At 42.7% G+C, this 17,190-nt stretch overlaps 4 protein-coding genes across 7 annotated transcripts in view; all 4 read left to right on the top strand.

The window, feature by feature from the left end:
* LOC141013154 (protocadherin gamma-A2-like) overlaps positions 1–17,190 on the top strand; it is a 107,182-nt gene that overhangs the window by 43,673 nt on the left and 46,319 nt on the right. Inside the window, exon 1 of one of the 4 annotated variants that reach the window (XM_073486744.1) lies at positions 6,527–8,911. The exons of the other annotated variants lie outside the window; for them this stretch is intronic. Coding sequence (XP_073342845.1) covers positions 6,527–8,911 — 2,385 coding nt within the window. Of the gene's footprint in view, positions 1–6,526; positions 8,912–17,190 lie in introns of those variants that run through there. 4 annotated transcript variants of the gene reach the window in all.
* Positions 537–2,927, top strand: LOC141013520 (protocadherin beta-16-like). Its single transcript, XM_073487274.1, has one exon. It carries the CDS (start codon positions 537–539, stop codon positions 2,925–2,927), a length of 2,391 nt encoding a protein of 796 aa, XP_073343375.1.
* LOC141013521 (protocadherin beta-16-like) lies at positions 3,549–5,948 on the top strand. Its single transcript, XM_073487275.1, has one exon. It carries the CDS (start codon positions 3,549–3,551, stop codon positions 5,946–5,948), a length of 2,400 nt encoding a protein of 799 aa, XP_073343376.1.
* LOC141013522 (protocadherin gamma-A11-like) lies at positions 9,379–11,820 on the top strand. The gene has a single exon (XM_073487276.1). It carries the CDS (start codon positions 9,379–9,381, stop codon positions 11,818–11,820), a length of 2,442 nt encoding a protein of 813 aa, XP_073343377.1.

Genomic DNA, 17,190 nt, shown 5'->3' on the forward strand with positions numbered 1-17,190 from the left:
CAGCGATCGAACGACCTATCTTGAATTTTCTCCCTTTATATTCCTCCTTTACCTGAACATTTTCTCTTTCGTTCACACTGAAGTTGATTGCCATTTTGTCTGGCCAATATTCGTAGTAATTTCCTCGTTGATGATATTGTGCTGTTTGGCATATTTTTTCAATCAAATCATAACAGTACTGTGTTCTTGATGGTGATGTATTGAAAGGTAAGAGGTAACTGTATTGCTTTTTTCTTAACTCGTGCAGTTTCGTGTTGTGAACTCAGTGGGCCGCTGTTGACCAGCGTCTTGGCGTTTAAATGTATCTTTATACACGAGGACATCCCCTGTGCTTTCACAAGGGAGACGGACTCCGAAGCATAACGCACAGGCGACAGTGGATGAAACACCATGCACGGAATATCATATCTGGATCATTTCATCATCTGTCGTTGATTAAGAAGACTCTTCTGCATTTTTGATTTGCATCGGTGACGCAGATTGCAAAAGGCAGGAGTGCACGTTAGTTTTGCTCGACGGATGTGTCTGACAGAACAATGAGACGGCAAGTACTGTTGTTTTTCTCGGTCCTCTGTCTCAGTTCAGTGCTCGGCCAGGTCAGCTACTCGATTCCCGAGGAAATGGCCAAAGGCTCCTTGGTCGGTAACATAGCTCAGGATTTAGGTTTAGATCTGAAACGACTGCAAGCTGGCAGAGCTCGTATCCACACAGGAGACAGTGCAGAATACATTCAGCTTAACAAGGAAAAAGGGCTCCTCGTTATCAAAGAGAGAATAGACCGCGAAGCTCTCTGTGGCCAGACAACGCCTTGCGCTTTGCATTTTCAGATTGCCTTAGAAAACCCAATAGAAATATTCCCGATTACTGTCGAAATCACAGATATTAATGACAATGCTCCCGTTTTCGACAAGGAAGAGAGGAGGTTTGAAATAAGCGAGTCTGCAGTCATCGGCTCTAAGTTCATGCTAGAGAAAGCAATCGACCCTGATATAGGGCTGAATGGTCTTCAAAGCTATGTACTGAAACCTAATGATAATTTCATACTTAAATTGCATAGTCAGTCTGATGGCGGTAAGAAGGTCGAAATGATTTTACAGAAGCCTCTGGATAGAGAGAAACAGGAGTTTGCATCATTACTGTTTACGGCTGTAGATGGAGGAGAGCCGCAGAGGTCTGGGACCATGCAGATTCATATTACTGTATTAGACGTTAATGATAATGCTCCTGTTTTTACGCAAAACATTTACAAAGCAAGTGTCAAAGAAAACTCCCCCACAGGAACACTCATAACAAAAGTGAGTGCCTCCGATGCAGACAAAGGCTCGAATGGAGAGGTTAGCTACGTAATTGGAAATAGCATGAGGAGCGTTTCAAAATTATTCCATGTTACTGAAGACGGCCATCTCATATTAAACGGGCCTATTGATTATGAAAAAGCTAAGAAATACGAGATTGATATAGAGGCGGTTGACAAAGGCGGTTTATCTGATTCAAGTAAAGTAATCATTGATGTAGGTGACATTAATGACAATAGTCCTGTTATTAATATGATTTCATCGTCAAATTCAGTCGGAGAAGATTCTCGTCTCAACACAGTGGTAGCTGTAATGAGTGTAAATGATCCTGATTCTGAGGAAAACGGGAAGGTCCGATGTTCAATTAATAAAAATATACCATTTACAATTACACCTTCATCGAGCACTTTCTATAGCATCGTGACAGACAGTGATCTGGACAGAGAGAGAGCCTCTGAGTATAATATTAGTGTGACCTGCTCTGATGAGGGAGTGCCCTCCCTCTCCAGCAGCGTCACTCTCACCTTACAGATCTCTGATGTGAATGACAACGCGCCTGTCTTTGAGAGGAGCTCATATGAGGCCTACATTGTAGAAAACAACACACCAGGCCTCTCTATATTCACAGTGAGAGCCAGAGACGCTGACTGGAACCAGAATGCTCGTGTTTCTTACATCCTGGAGGACTCCTCTGTTAACGGAGTGCCAGTCTCCTCATATGTGTCCGTCAGTGCTGATAGTGGAGTCATCCATGCAGTGCGCTCTTTTGACTACGAGCAGATCAAAGATTTCCAGTTCCGCGTCAAAGCGCAGGATGGAGGCTCTCCTCCACTCAGTAGTAATGTGAGTGTGAAAATAATGATCCAGGACCAGAACGACAACCCTCCTCAGGTTCTGTACCCAGTCCAGACTGGTGGCTCTCTGGTGGCTGAAATGGTGCCTCGTTCAGCAGATGTGGGCTATCTGGTGACTAAAGTGGTGGCTGTTGATGTGGACTCTGGACAGAATGCCTGGCTCTCTTATAAACTGCAGAAAGCCACAGACAGGGCGCTGTTTGAAGTGGGCTTACAGAATGGAGAAATCAGAACTATCCGCCAGGTGACTGATAAAGATGCTGTGAAACAAAGACTGACTGTTATAGTGGAGGACAACGGGCAGCCCTCTCGTTCAGCTACAGTCATTGTTAACGTGGCGGTGGCGGACAGCTTCCCTGAAGTGCTGTCGGAGTTCACTGACTTTCCTCACGACAAGGAGTACAATGACAACCTGACTTTTTACTTAGTGCTGGCTTTGGCTGTAGTGTCCTTCCTGTTCATCACGTGTTTAGTGGTTATTATATCAGTGAAAATCTACAGATGGAGACAGTCTCGCGTCCTGTATCACTCCAGTCTCCCTGTGATTCCATATTATCCTCCACGTTACTCAGACACTTTGGGGACAGGGACTCTCCCACACGTGTACAACTACGAGGTGTGCAGGACGACTGACTCCAGAAGGAGTGACTGTAAGTTCGGCGGAGCTGGTAGTCAGAACGTGCTGATAATGGACCCCAGTTCTACAGGGACGATGCAGCGGATGCAGAGTGAGAAGAGCATCCTGGATGAACCAGACTCTCCTCTAGAGGTTAGATAGGTGTTACATTACACACACCCTCCTTTATGACTTGTCAGTACCGAACGCTTTAATCAAATGCGCTAGTATTTGGTCAATTCTTTTCAGCACCTTGGAGAGCAACAAGCAGTATTTATACATTCGTGTTATTCAATGTATCAGATAAGAAAATTATCACTCCTCACCCATTCATTTGAATGTTGTTGATCTTTTGAAATATTTTCCAGCACATTTATATTATGTAATAATTATGATATATGTATATTTTTTAACTTGGACTGGGTACTGTTACAATTTACTTCCAACCTTTATAAGTTATTTTCACAGCTTTTTCCACCTCTCAAACCACTTCACTGCAGTTTTCCTCTCTGAACTCAATGGGCCGCTGTTGCCTAGTCTGTTGCAGTTGTAGTATCTTTACAGCAGCACCGCCTCTTCATTTCGGTGTATTAGAGAGGAAAGGCAGGCGCGGACCGCATTGTCTTCGGTCGAAGGACCGATATACACGACGAGACACAGTTTTAATACTTTTGCGTCAAAATCGAGGACTATTTTGGATTCATATTCTGTTTGAATGACTGCCCATCTTTCCGTCGGATTTTAACAGGTTATTGTTTCTTCTTGTCGGAATAATTTCAAACAATGAGACGGCAAGTACTGTTGTTTATGTCGATCCTCTCTCTCAGTTCAGTCTTCGGACAGGTCAGCTACTCCATTCCGGAGGAAATGGCGAAAGGCTCTTTAGTTGGTAATATAGCTCAAGATTTAGGATTAGATGTGAAACGACTGAGGTTGGGTAACGCTCGTGTTTATTCTGGTGATAGCAGAGAATACATCGAGCTGAACAGCGAAAGAGGAGTCCTCCTCATCAAGGAGAGAATAGACAGAGAGGCGTTGTGCGGTGAAACGACACCTTGTGCAGTTCATTTTCAGATTGTGTTAGAGAACCCGATGGAATTTTACAGCGTAACAGTTGAAATCACAGATATTAACGATAACGCACCATCTTTCGAAAAGAGCGACATGAAATTCAGAATAAGTGAGTCTGCAGTCGTTGGAGCAAAATTTGTACTAGAAAGAGCTGTGGATTTAGATGTAGGTACAAATAGTCTCCAAAGCTACGTGCTCAAGCCCAGTGATAATTTCTTACTGAAACTGCACAGCCAGGCCGACGGTACAAAGAATGTTGAAATGGTTTTACAAAAACCTCTGGACAGAGAGAAAAATGAGTTCATGTCTTTGGCGTTAACGGCTTTAGATGGTGGAGAGCCGCAGATGTCAGGAACAATGCAGATTCTCATCACAGTGTTGGATGTGAATGACAATGCTCCTGTCTTTACACAGCCGATATACAAAGGCACTGTAGCTGAAAATGCTGCGAAAGGCACAATAGTGACGACTGTCAGTGCCTCAGATGCTGATCAGGGTTTAAACGGTAAAATAACTTATGCAATCACAAATACTTTTGATGACGTCAGACAAATGTTTGAAGTAAATGAGGAAAATGGCGAAGTTAGGTTGATGGGGCGGTTAGATTATGAAAAGAAAAGAAATTTTCAGATCAATGTACGTGCAATGGATAATGGGGGACTAACGGATTCTTGTAAGGTGATTGTGGATGTCGTCGATATAAATGACAATGAACCAACGATTAAAATCATGTCTAAATCAGCTGTTATATCAGAGAGTGCGAACCCCAACACAGTCGTTACAATGATTAACATCCAAGACCCAGACTCAGGTGAAAATGGTAAAGTTCAGTGTTTCATAAATGAGAATATTCCTTTCGTATTGAAATCAACATCAAATAATTTCTATAGTTTAGTGACAGACAGTGATCTGGACAGAGAGAGAGCCTCTGAGTATAATATTAGTGTGACCTGCTCTGATGAGGGAGTGCCCTCCCTCTCCAGCAGCGTCACTCTCACCTTACAGATCTCTGATGTGAATGACAACGCGCCTGTCTTTGAGAGGAGCTCATATGAGGCCTACATTGTAGAAAACAACACACCAGGCCTCTCTATATTCACAGTGAAAGCCAGAGATGCTGACTGGAACCAGAATGCTCGTGTTTCTTACATCCTGGAGGACTCCTCTGTTAACGGAGTGCCAGTCTCCTCATATGTGTCCGTCAGTGCTGATAGTGGAGTCATCCATGCAGTGCGCTCTTTTGACTACGAGCAGATCAAAGATTTCCAGTTCCGCGTCAAAGCGCAGGATGGAGGCTCTCCTCCACTCAGTAGTAATGTGAGTGTGAAAATAATGATCCAGGACCAGAACGACAACCCCCCTCAGGTTCTGTACCCAGTCCAGACTGGTGGCTCTCTGGTGGCTGAAATGGTGCCTCGTTCAGCAGATGTGGGCTACCTGGTGACTAAAGTGGTGGCTGTTGATGTGGACTCTGGACAGAATGCCTGGCTCTCCTATAAACTGCAGAAAGCCACAGACAGGGCGCTGTTTGAAGTGGGCTTACAGAATGGAGAAATCAGAACTATCCGCCAGGTGACTGATAAAGATGCTGTGAAACAGAGACTGACTGTTATAGTGGAGGACAACGGGCAGCCCTCTCGTTCAGCTACAGTCATTGTTAACGTGGCGGTGGCGGACAGCTTCCCTGAAGTGCTGTCGGAGTTCACTGACTTTCCTCACGACAAGGAGTACAATGACAACCTGACTTTTTACTTAGTGCTGGCTTTGGCTGTAGTGTCCTTCCTGTTCATCACGTGTTTAGTGGTTATTATATCAGTGAAAATCTACAGATGGAGACAGTCTCGCGTCCTGTATCACTCCAGTCTCCCTGTGATTCCATATTATCCACCACGTTACTCAGACACTTTGGGGACAGGGACTCTCCCACACGTGTACAACTACGAGGTGTGCAGGACGACTGACTCCAGAAAGAGTGACTGTAAGTTCGGCAGAGCTGGTAGTCAGAACGTGTTGATAATGGACCCCAATTCTACAGGGACGATGCAGCGGATGCAGAGTGAGAAGAGCATCCTGGATGAACCAGACTCTCCTCTAGAGGTTAGAATGTGCTAGTTATCTGTTCCTACGTTGAAGTCACGTTTTAAATCGCGCTCCTCTCCGTTCAGCACCCTGGAGAGCGCCGTGATTACATATTCAAACCTGTGTATATTTTTCAGTTGCACTTCTCGTGTCTTTTTAAACTTGCTATTTTATTGTCACACAATTTATTTTTTCTCACACTTGTGCATCTCATGTCCTCCATTTTGGCACCATTTTATTGATCAAGTATTTGGCGTATGAAACAATACTGTCCACACACGAAAGAAAGGTTTTCTTTGCTGTTGACCTCGCCATATCCATTTCTTTTGCACTTTCACATGCAATGCTACTTTATGAACTCAGAGTGCCGCTGTTGGCCAGCCTGTATTAGATTTACCGCAGACTCATTGCACCTCCCATCATCTCTTTATTTTAGAGAGAGAAAGAGGCAGAAGCGGAGCTCACTGTCTGGAATTTACCGGAGTTACAGAACAGGGAAGCTTTCTTCACGTTGGGAATATGCTTTAAAAACTGGCGTTGATTGAAAAATCCCGAGGGCAAAAATCCTAAAGCCATTCTTGGTTTACACTGGGATATCGTCGGACAGAACAATGAGAGGGCAAGTGCTGTTGTTTTTCTCGGTCTTCTCTCTCAGCTCGGTGCTCGGACAGGTCAGCTACTCCATTCCCGAGGAAATGCCAAAAGGTTCTTTGGTAGGCAACATGGCAAGGGATTTTGGTTTAGATGTGAAAAGACTGAAATCGGGTAAGGCTCGCATTTTTACTCGAGACAGTGACGGATACATTGAGCTGAATAACGACAGAGGAGTCCTCCTCATCAAAGAAAGGATAGACAGAGAGGCGCTCTGTGGACAGACGACGCCTTGCGCTTTGCATTTTAAGATTATATTAGAGAATCCGATGGAATTTTACAGTGTGACTATTGAGATCACAGATGTTAATGACAACCCTCCATCCTTTGAAAAGACCGACGTTAAATTTAAGATAAGTGAATCCGCTGTCGGTGGAGCTAAATTCATATTAGACCGGGCAGTTGATCGTGATGTAGGCTCAAATGGATTGCAAACATATAAACTTGAACCGACAGACAATTTTGTTGTTAAATTACACGATCAAGCAGATGGGACGAAAAACGTCGAGATGGTCTTAGAAAAGCCTCTCGACAGAGAAAAAAATGAGCACCTTTCTTTACTCCTGACGGCGGTGGATGGAGGAGAGCCACAGATGACAGGAACAATGCAGATTCTGATCACTGTTTTAGACGCTAATGATAATGCTCCTGTCTTTACACAACCTATTTATAAAGCCTCTATACAAGAAAATGCAGCAGTAGGAACAGTTGTAGCGACTGTTACTGCAACAGATGCAGATCATGGATCTAATGGTCGGATAACTTATTCTATTTCAAGTATGTTAGATAATGCCCGAGGGTTGTTTGAAGTAAATGAAGAAAGTGGTGAAATTCGGCTAAAAGGAAATGTTGACTATGAAAAAGCTCGAACCTTTCAGATAAACATTCGTGCAAGTGATGATGGAGGACTAGTTGACTCCTGTAAAGTGATTATCGACGTCATTGACATGAATGACAATAAACCCGATATCCATATACTGTCAAAATCAAATGTGATATCAGAAGATGCCAAACCTGGTACTGTTGTTACAATGATAAATATTGAGGACGCTGACTCGGGTGAAAACGGCAAAGTACAGTGCAGTATAAATGAGAATATTCCTTTTGAGATGAAGTCTACAACGAATGATTTCTATAGTTTAATAACAGACAGTGGTTTAGACAGAGAGATCGCGTCCCAATATAATGTAACAGTGACCTGCTCTGATGAGGGAGTGCCCTCCCTCTCCAGCAGCGTCACTCTCACCTTACAGATCTCTGATGTGAATGACAACGCGCCTGTCTTTGAGAGGAGCTCATATGAGGCCTACATTGTAGAAAACAACACACCAGGCCTCTCTATATTCACAGTGAAAGCCAGAGACGCTGACTGGAACCAGAATGCTCGTGTTTCTTACATCCTGGAGGACTCCTCTGTTAACGGAGTGCCAGTCTCCTCATATGTGTCCGTCAGTGCTGATAGTGGAGTCATCCATGCAGTGCGCTCTTTTGACTACGAGCAGATCAAAGATTTCCAGTTCCGCGTCAAAGCGCAGGATGGAGGCTCTCCTCCACTCAGTAGTAATGTGAGTGTGAAAATAATGATCCAGGACCAGAACGACAACCCTCCTCAGGTTCTGTACCCAGTCCAGACTGGTGGCTCTCTGGTGGCTGAAATGGTGCCTCGTTCAGCAGATGTGGGCTACCTGGTGACTAAAGTGGTGGCTGTTGATGTGGACTCTGGACAGAATGCCTGGCTCTCCTATAAACTACAGAAAGCCACAGACAGGGCGCTGTTTGAAGTGGGCTTACAGAATGGAGAAATCAGAACTATCCGCCAGGTGACTGATAAAGATGCTGTTAAACAGAGACTGACTGTTATAGTGGAGGACAACGGGCAGCCCTCTCGTTCAGCTACAGTCATTGTTAACGTGGCGGTGGCGGACAGCTTCCCTGAAGTGCTGTCGGAGTTCACTGACTTTCCTCACGACAAGGAGTACAATGACAACCTGACTTTTTACTTAGTGCTGGCTTTGGCTGTAGTGTCCTTCCTCTTCATCACGTGTTTAGTGGTTATTATATCAGTGAAAATCTACAGATGGAGACAGTCTCGCGTCCTGTATCACTCCAGTCTCCCTGTGATTCCATATTATCCACCACGTTACTCAGACACTTTGGGGACAGGGACTCTCCCACACGTGTACAACTACGAGGTGTGCAGGACGACTGACTCCAGAAAGAGTGACTGTAAGTTCGGCAGAGCTGGTAGTCAGAACGTGTTGATAATGGACCCCAGTTCTACAGGGACGATGCAGCGGATGCAGAATGAGAAGAGCATCCTGGATGAACCAGACTCTCCTCTAGAGGTTAGAATTCGCTAGGTATCTGTTTGACGCTTTAAATCACTTCCCTCTTATTTTCAGCACCCTGGAGAGTGACGTGATTACATATTCGAAACCATGTTATCTATCTATCTATCTATCTATCTATCTATCTATCTATCTATCTATCTATCTATCTATCTATCTATCTATCTATCTATCTAATGTAGTCTCTATAAGTAATAACATATGACTGCGTATTTATATAGCCATTTCTGCTATTTCATTTCTCGTCCCTAAGTGCCGCTGTTGGTTAGTGTGAGGGAAATCCAGCTCTTTCCTGGCTGAAGTCCTCCCTCGTCTGTCTGATGCGTTGTTAGAGCTCTATTTTAATCGGAACTGCAAGCCTGACCATTCCAGCCGCCCAGCACTCAGCAATGAACTCATGATCAAGTATTTTGTCGGATTTTGATACGGTGGTTTTGTTTTTCCGTTGGGATTTTGAAATCATCATGACGGTTTTTCTTTGTTGTTCGGCCGAAAAAAAATCCACATCATGGTTGCCGCTCCTTATGTGCATCTGCGTCGCAGAAATGGCTCTCGGACAGGTCCGTTATTCTATACCCGAGGAGATGGCGACAGGCTCGGTTGTCGGGAATATCGTTCAGGACCTTGGCTTGGATGTTAAGCGACTGAGATCTGGGCGTGCTCGGATATTTACCGAGGACGGCAGTGAGTACATTGGTCTGAATGCAGAGAAGGGAACTCTGGTCGTGGCTAAAAGAATAGACAGAGAAGAATTGTGCAAGCAAGTGTCTCCCTGCTCTCTTCATTTCCAAATCATCCTAGAAAATCCAATGGAGCTGCATCGAATTGATGTAGAGATTACAGATATTAATGATAATGCTCCGTTTTTTTCAAAGAAGGAGTACAATTTCCAGGTTAGTGAATCTGCCTCACCAGGGGCTCGCTATTTGCTTGAGAGTGCCAGAGACCCCGATGTAGCACACAACACCATTCAAACATACAAACTTAACCCGACAGATCATTTCAAATTAAATGTTGTTTCTCGACCTGACGGAACAAAATATATTGAGATGGTCCTTCACACGTCGCTTGACAGAGAAAAACAAGAAGAGCATAAGTTAACACTGACAGCATTTGACGGTGGTAATCCTCAGAAATCGGGCTCTGTCAAAATAAATGTCGTTGTGTTGGATGCAAATGACAATGCACCAGTATTCAGCCAGGCTGTGTATAGAGTAACTGTTTCTGAAAACGCGTCAAGGGGCAGTGTGATTTTAACAGTCAGTGCCACTGATAATGATAAAGGAGCAAACGAAGAGATATTGTATTCGTTTTCCCAGCACACCGATAGTGCATCATCCCTCTTTAATATGGATCCTCATACCGGGGAAATGACCGTAATTGGTTTGTTAGATTACGAAAAAGCTAAACATTATGAAATAGATATTGAAGCTACAGACAAAGGAGGGTTAGCAGATGCATGCAAGGTGCTAATTGAAGTGACCGACCTAAATGATAACGCCCCTGTCATAAGCATAATTTCCCTCTCCAATCCCATACCAGAGGATTCGGCTCCAGATACTGTTATAGCAATGCTCAACATCAAAGACTTGGACTCAGGCAAAAATGGCCAAGTTAAGTGTCTTATTAGTCCAGATTTACCTTTCAAAATCAAGTCATCATCCACTAATTTTTATAGCCTAATGTCTGACGATGTTTTGGACCGTGAAACGGTGCCAGAATATAACATAACAATAATAGCAATGGACGAGGGCTCCCCTCCTTATTCTACAAATAAGACTATTAATTTAAGAATATCAGATGTAAACGACCACGCCCCAATGTTCCCACAACCATTTATGACTGCTTTCATCACTGAAAATAATTCTCCTGGCATGTCACTCGTCTCTGTTAAAGCCAGTGATAAAGATTCTGGGAACAATGCACGCATTTCCTATTTCCTTGAAGATACTCAACTGAATGGGATGTCAGCCTCAGCTTATTTTTCAGTGCATGCAGAGAGTGGAGAGATACTTGCTGTGCGATCCTTCGACTATGAGCAGACAAAAGAGTTCCATGTTCGTGTCAAAGCTCAGGATGGAGGCTCTCCTCCACTCAGTAGTAATGTGAGTGTGAAAATAATGATCCAGGACCAGAACGACAACCCCCCTCAGGTTCTGTACCCAGTCCAGACTGGTGGCTCTCTGGTGGCTGAAATGGTGCCTCGTTCAGCAGATGTGGGCTACCTGGTGACTAAAGTGGTGGCTGTTGATGTTGACTCTGGACAGAATGCCTGGCTCTCCTATAAACTGCAGAAAGCCACAGACAGGGCGCTGTTTGAAGTGGGCTTACAGAATGGAGAAATCAGAACTATCCGCCAGGTGACTGATAAAGATGCTGTGAAACAAAGACTGACTGTTATAGTGGAGGACAACGGGCAGCCCTCTCGTTCAGCTACAGTCATTGTTAACGTGGCGGTGGCGGACAGCTTCCCTGAAGTGCTGTCGGAGTTCACTGACTTTCCTCACGACAAGGAGTACAATGACAACCTGACTTTTTACTTAGTGCTGGCTTTGGCTGTAGTGTCCTTCCTGTTCATCACGTGTTTAGTGGTTATTATATCAGTGAAAATCTACAGATGGAGACATGAGCGCCTGTTTTACAAATCCAGTGGGAATCTTCCTGTTATTCCATACTACCCACCCCTTTACGCAGATGTAGGAGGTACCGGTACATTGAAGCCGGCATTCAGTTACGAGGTGTACGGAACTACTGACTCCAGGAAGAGTGATATAAACTGCTCCCGTCCCTTCAGTCAGAGCACTCTGAGTGTTGACCATAGTGCCACCAGGACAGTGCCAAGACATAAGACAGAGTCAGAGAATATACTCATAGAGGTGAGATCAGCCTCTTCCTTGCTTCTTTAACACCCTTGGTCCCATATTTTTGTTTGGTGTTTGTGTTTTGCCATTGCTCACTCATTATTCGGATAGCTCTTGTATATATACCTATTACAAATACTCCCACGTCAACCCATTTTGAGACTATTCTTATCATCCTAAAAATAGTCTTCAAGTATCTCTTTGCATCTCACAGTTTGTTGTGGTTATATTTTGGGGTAAGAATTAAATATTGTGTTAGGGATAGTGGGAAAATGTTGCATTTAATACTGAATTGAACATCTGTTTTTTTTTCCAGTGGTTCAGCAACTATGAACAATAGACTTTATATTGTGCCCACCTTCATGTCACTTACTTTTCTAGTGGCCCAATTCTACCCAACAAAAGGATATAGATTTTAAGATACTCAGTAAAACAGGGACTATTGCTAAATATTATGTATTTGTGGTTTTCTCTTTTTTTGTGTTTTGCTCAGTATTCAAAATGCATCCAATAACGTTCCATAAACTTAATGCACATACACATGCACATACACACTGTAGTTGGTTCTCTTGCATGCTTTGTACAGAGGCTCTACCTGTAGGTTTTCGTATATTTTGTGTATGGTATGCTGTGTCAGATACTTCTTGTTTTTGCCTTATAGCACCACATCTTGCTTGATATATTGGCAGATTTTTTGCTGCTCATTTTTAAAAATATTTATATGGATTCATTTGTCATATTGTGTTGGCAGTTCTGTGCATCATCTTGCATTGACAAATTATATTTTGTGCAGACAAAACAAGTAGAATTATGTTTGACTACTGATGCTTAGATCCCATTCCAAGTTGGCAGACTGACTTATAACGTACAGAAGCAATACAGAAGCTACAATTAAAGAAAAACATTCTGGATTTCATCCCTACTACAGCATTGCTACAGATTGCTTCCACATAGAGACACACAACCACACAGTGCACTACATTTTCAGTGACCTACTTCACTTCATAACACGGTGAAGGCAAAGGCATAGGGCTACACACAGAGAGAAAGGGATCAGGGAGGGATGCAGGCAAACTATCACAAAGGCAGGTCATGCAAATCAATATACAATACAAAGACTGACATAATAAAATGTATTTAGGTTAGGTTTAAATTGTGTTAGAGGATGAGAAGCAACAGTCACAACTGGTGCTGGGGAGATTGGGAGCGAGGGAGAAGAGCAGTGTGATGGAGAGGATGAGAGATGCAGCGGGGGAGGGGAAGAGGCACGTGGTAAACCGGCACAGTATTCACCATCCCTGTGCAGCATTCGTGTTAGTGCAATGCTCGGCAGCCATTTTGATGTGCAGACCTCTTTGTGTGCTGAAATACAGGGCTCAGGGAAGTTGTATGTGTGAAACAGTTGTGTCAGGTAAAGGACACGGACAGGATGAGATACCTTAGATAAAATACAGAGGAATGGACAAGAGAGAGAGACAAAGAGAGTGAGAGAAATCTACATTAGTTATATAACAAATGGCAAGGGGATGTGAGAAATGAGGACAGAGGCTGAATGTGTCTGAACAAGAAAAGTGTAATGACAAAACTGACCTAGAATGTATTAAAAATCTAGCTGTCCACAAAGTCTATGAAACCATGGTTTTAATCAGCATAATATAAACTGCTAGTAAGAGTTACACAGTAACAGACTAGATTCTCCACCTCCTGTATAAATCTCCCTACATTATATACATGTGATGAGGAAAATAAAGGTGTGTGTGTTTAATATCTGTTGTCTTTTAGTAAAAATAATGTGTCTTTAGATAAAAAGGTGCTTAAAGATTCATTTAAAGACCCAGCTTGATGCATGAGTGATGACTAAATGCTTGTATGATGTGGTCTGTTTATAGTTATGCTTTTTGAGGTTTGTTAAACATCAGAGGAAGTATTAAGTCATAATGTGCCTTGTCTGTTCACTCTGGGTGGTGTATGGGTTTAAGCAGTAAAATCTGCTTGATGTTCAGGGTGTGCGCATGTGAAAATAGAAACTACTAAAGGCAGAAACCTGGGTTAACGGTGTTAACCCCCATATCCGCTGGAAGCAGTTTGTCATCATTATCAGCCCACATCTGTGACTGCTTTACCTGTTTCAACTGCGTTTAAACCACAATGTCTCATTTTCTCAGGTTTGTTAGTGGCGCAGGTTTTTACTGAGTACCATAAATTCTTTTGGGCAGTGTCTCCATAGGGGTCAAAGCTCACAGAAACGTCTTTGCAGGCAGCTAAATGGTTCAGCCTGTTTCATGCCCTCTACCTCTTTGGTGTGTTGATGTTTTATCTTCTCTTGTTTGAAAAACCTACCTTGAAGCTGTCATCCTTCATTTTTGATCCTACACAAACCCCAATCATCAGCTTGCTCAACTTGTTACTGGCCACAAAACTATAATCACGTGCATGAAGCTCCTGGTTCCCACAGGCCACAGCTCTTGTTTAGGTGTCCCGCCTTCTTAGCCAAGCTGTCTGGTGAGCAGCTGTGTGTCCATGTGTATGCCGTTGGGGCTCATCCACACACTGTGCACTGTGTGTGTTTGGGGATGTGGTTAATGTTTGTACTGTAACCCCTCATTGTGTTTTTTTTTACAAGATATCCCAGATATCTGAAACCTTTGGTTGTGATTTAATTCCCACAAAGCAAGCATGCTACACTTTAATACACTGAACATGATATCAACAGAAGAAAAACAGTAGTATATACGTAGCCCCAGTGTATAAGACTCTCTCCACTGATGACTGCTGCTGCTGCCTGTCCCCCTGGGACTGTTGTTTTGTTGCTTTATACAAAAGGGTGCATTTGAACTTGTACAGGATGGGGCAGAGCAGTTAAAGAGGATTTTTAAACTTCAGCTTCAATGTCCTCTCAACACAAAGTTATTCTGTTTCTGATGCTGACTTTGTCTTTCATTGTGGAAAGAGTACATTTTCCCTTACAATGACATTGAAATAAGGCTGTGCAGCCATTATTAGTAAAGATCACACTTTGCATGTAACAGTAATTGATATGTTTCTTGGTCAAACATGTAGAGATGGCAAATGTGTTGATTACTGTAGTGCAGATCCTAATTTTACTGTATTCCTCAGGTGCATTAGATTGATGACAAGATGATAATTGATTTGTACAGTGTTTATTTGCAAGAAAACTAAAGAGAATACAAGCAAACGCATACATAGTATAATTAACTGTACCTTTCTTTGCATGAAGTCAGGTAAACCAGACATAAGTTTGTGTCGTCTTTTGGTTTGTGTGTCAGTGTCTCGGAGATGGAAGTGCGGAGTTTATGCATTGGCTGATTCTCTGGGAAGGATTACACCAGGGATTACCTCGAACAGTTTAATATGGGGCAATGCCAAACTCATGTCAAGCACACAAAGACCCAGAAACCTAGCCGTATAGGCTTTAGTAAAATATTTTCTCAAAGGTCAAATTTCTTACATTTTGATGTCAGTGTAGGATGATTTATGTGTGTGTCTGTTTCTCCTACTCAAACATACACAATTTCTAATCAAACCATATCTAGTTCCCATCCCCAATACTTCTAATGTGATTTGGAAGGATATAGCCTTGCATTCTTTAAGAGTGAAGCTTTAGTGCATTTAAACTATGATATTGTAGTTACATAATATTATTAGCATGGATTATATTCATTTTATTATTTTGCATCATAACTGAAAAATGTTTTGCTACTTGAATTGCTCTTTACTCAATCACAGTAGTCAACATTGTGACAAATTGTAGCTAAAACTGGGTGGCCTCTGTTCAGCAGTCATTCTTGGTTTCCAACAGTCTTCCTTTTTCCTCTTGATCTCATTTTCTGCATCCCTCCCCTCCCCCTCTCCAGCTGCACCACTCTGCTGCAGAGAAAGAAAGAGACATAGAGAAAGGGAGAGGAGATTGCTCTGTGTAGGACATTTTGTTTGGTCTATAAAAAGGTATCATATGCCAGAGTGTCATTTTATCCCTATGTAGGTCATGACAAGAAAAAATATCTCTTATGTGTCATTTTCAGCCATTTATCAAGAGATTCTGTATCACCCAGAAGTCCTTGAACATGTGCTTTGTGTGATCACCATATCATCAGTGTGCAAATGTGTGTCTGTCTGAGCATCATTTCTCTTCCTGTCTTCTGTCTTCTCATCTATCATCCCTGTTGTTTTTGTAGCTCTTTTTTTACCTCCATTGCCAATTCACATGATGCAGGGTGGGATGCGAGCAACCGAGATGGGATGTGTTACCATAGCAACAAGCTGACTCACGGGCAGGACTGTACCACTTTTCATTGAGTCACAGGGGGATCAGCAGCGGATACAGCCTCTTAGCTGTGATGGCTCTGGGTATTTGTTGATACTGGGAGGGCAGGAGACACCCCTGTTTTAGGCACTTAGGTGCAGCATCCTCAGACCTGGGGTGGCTGATGATGGAGAAAAGGGGGGGGGGAGAGGGTGATCATGGCTGCTTTTGATTTCTGCTTTAATCGATGCTGCCCTGTTTGTCTCGCCTTCCCTTGTTTCAGCAAACCCATGTCCATAATTAGTATATTGACTAATATAGAGGCTCAAATTAACCAAAGTATTATTAAATTCTTTGTTTCTGTTATATGAAAGGAACAAAGGCCTTTTTTGTCCTGTTTTCTTTTTTTCATTTTCCTGGTTGATCTGTTTATTTTGCATGTATGTGGCTTTTGGACCAACACTGTGATCTTGTGCTACTATCTAATATTTATTCATGTACACAAACAAAAGGTATATTTCCTACAGTGTACAATTTAAACTAAAAGCAGTTGCTGCTTTGTCTAAGAAGCTTAAATTTGCTCTCTCAAAAACACTCTGCAGACATCAGCTGTGACAAACACAGGGTAACACAGCAGAGAATCTCATTAATAAGGCATGGATTTGTGTGAGGGCATCGCCTCGAGGCCCCCTGCTGTTGTGATGAGGGTAGTGGCTTTGTGCAGCAGTGCAGTGCAGTATTTGGGTTACGATTCATACATTGGTGGTGTTAAAAGGGTTTTCCATTCTTAAGTACCCTCAGTAATGATTGTGTTAGTGTTTTGGTTCAGGCTGAAATGGTTGTGCCATACCAATATATTTACATGCTTCTGTTTGAATGAGGAGGTGATTGTTAATCTATTTCCTATTGACAAACATAATGTAACATACCAGATATTATTTAGTGAATGCTGTTGAAAATTATTCACAAAACTATGACTTGATACATTTTTGGCATATCAGCCACACTCCATCCACTGAGATTCTGCCACTATCTAACTCAACAATGTTATTTATTTTGTTTCATCACACAACCCCAATTCCAAATAAGTTGGGATGCTGTGTAAAATGTAAATAAAAACAGAATGCAATCATTTGCCAACTAGCTGTCTT

Source organism: Pagrus major, chromosome 18, assembly GCF_040436345.1.
Source record: "Pagrus major chromosome 18, Pma_NU_1.0".
In the NCBI taxonomy this organism is placed as follows: domain Eukaryota; kingdom Metazoa; phylum Chordata; class Actinopteri; order Spariformes; family Sparidae; genus Pagrus; species Pagrus major.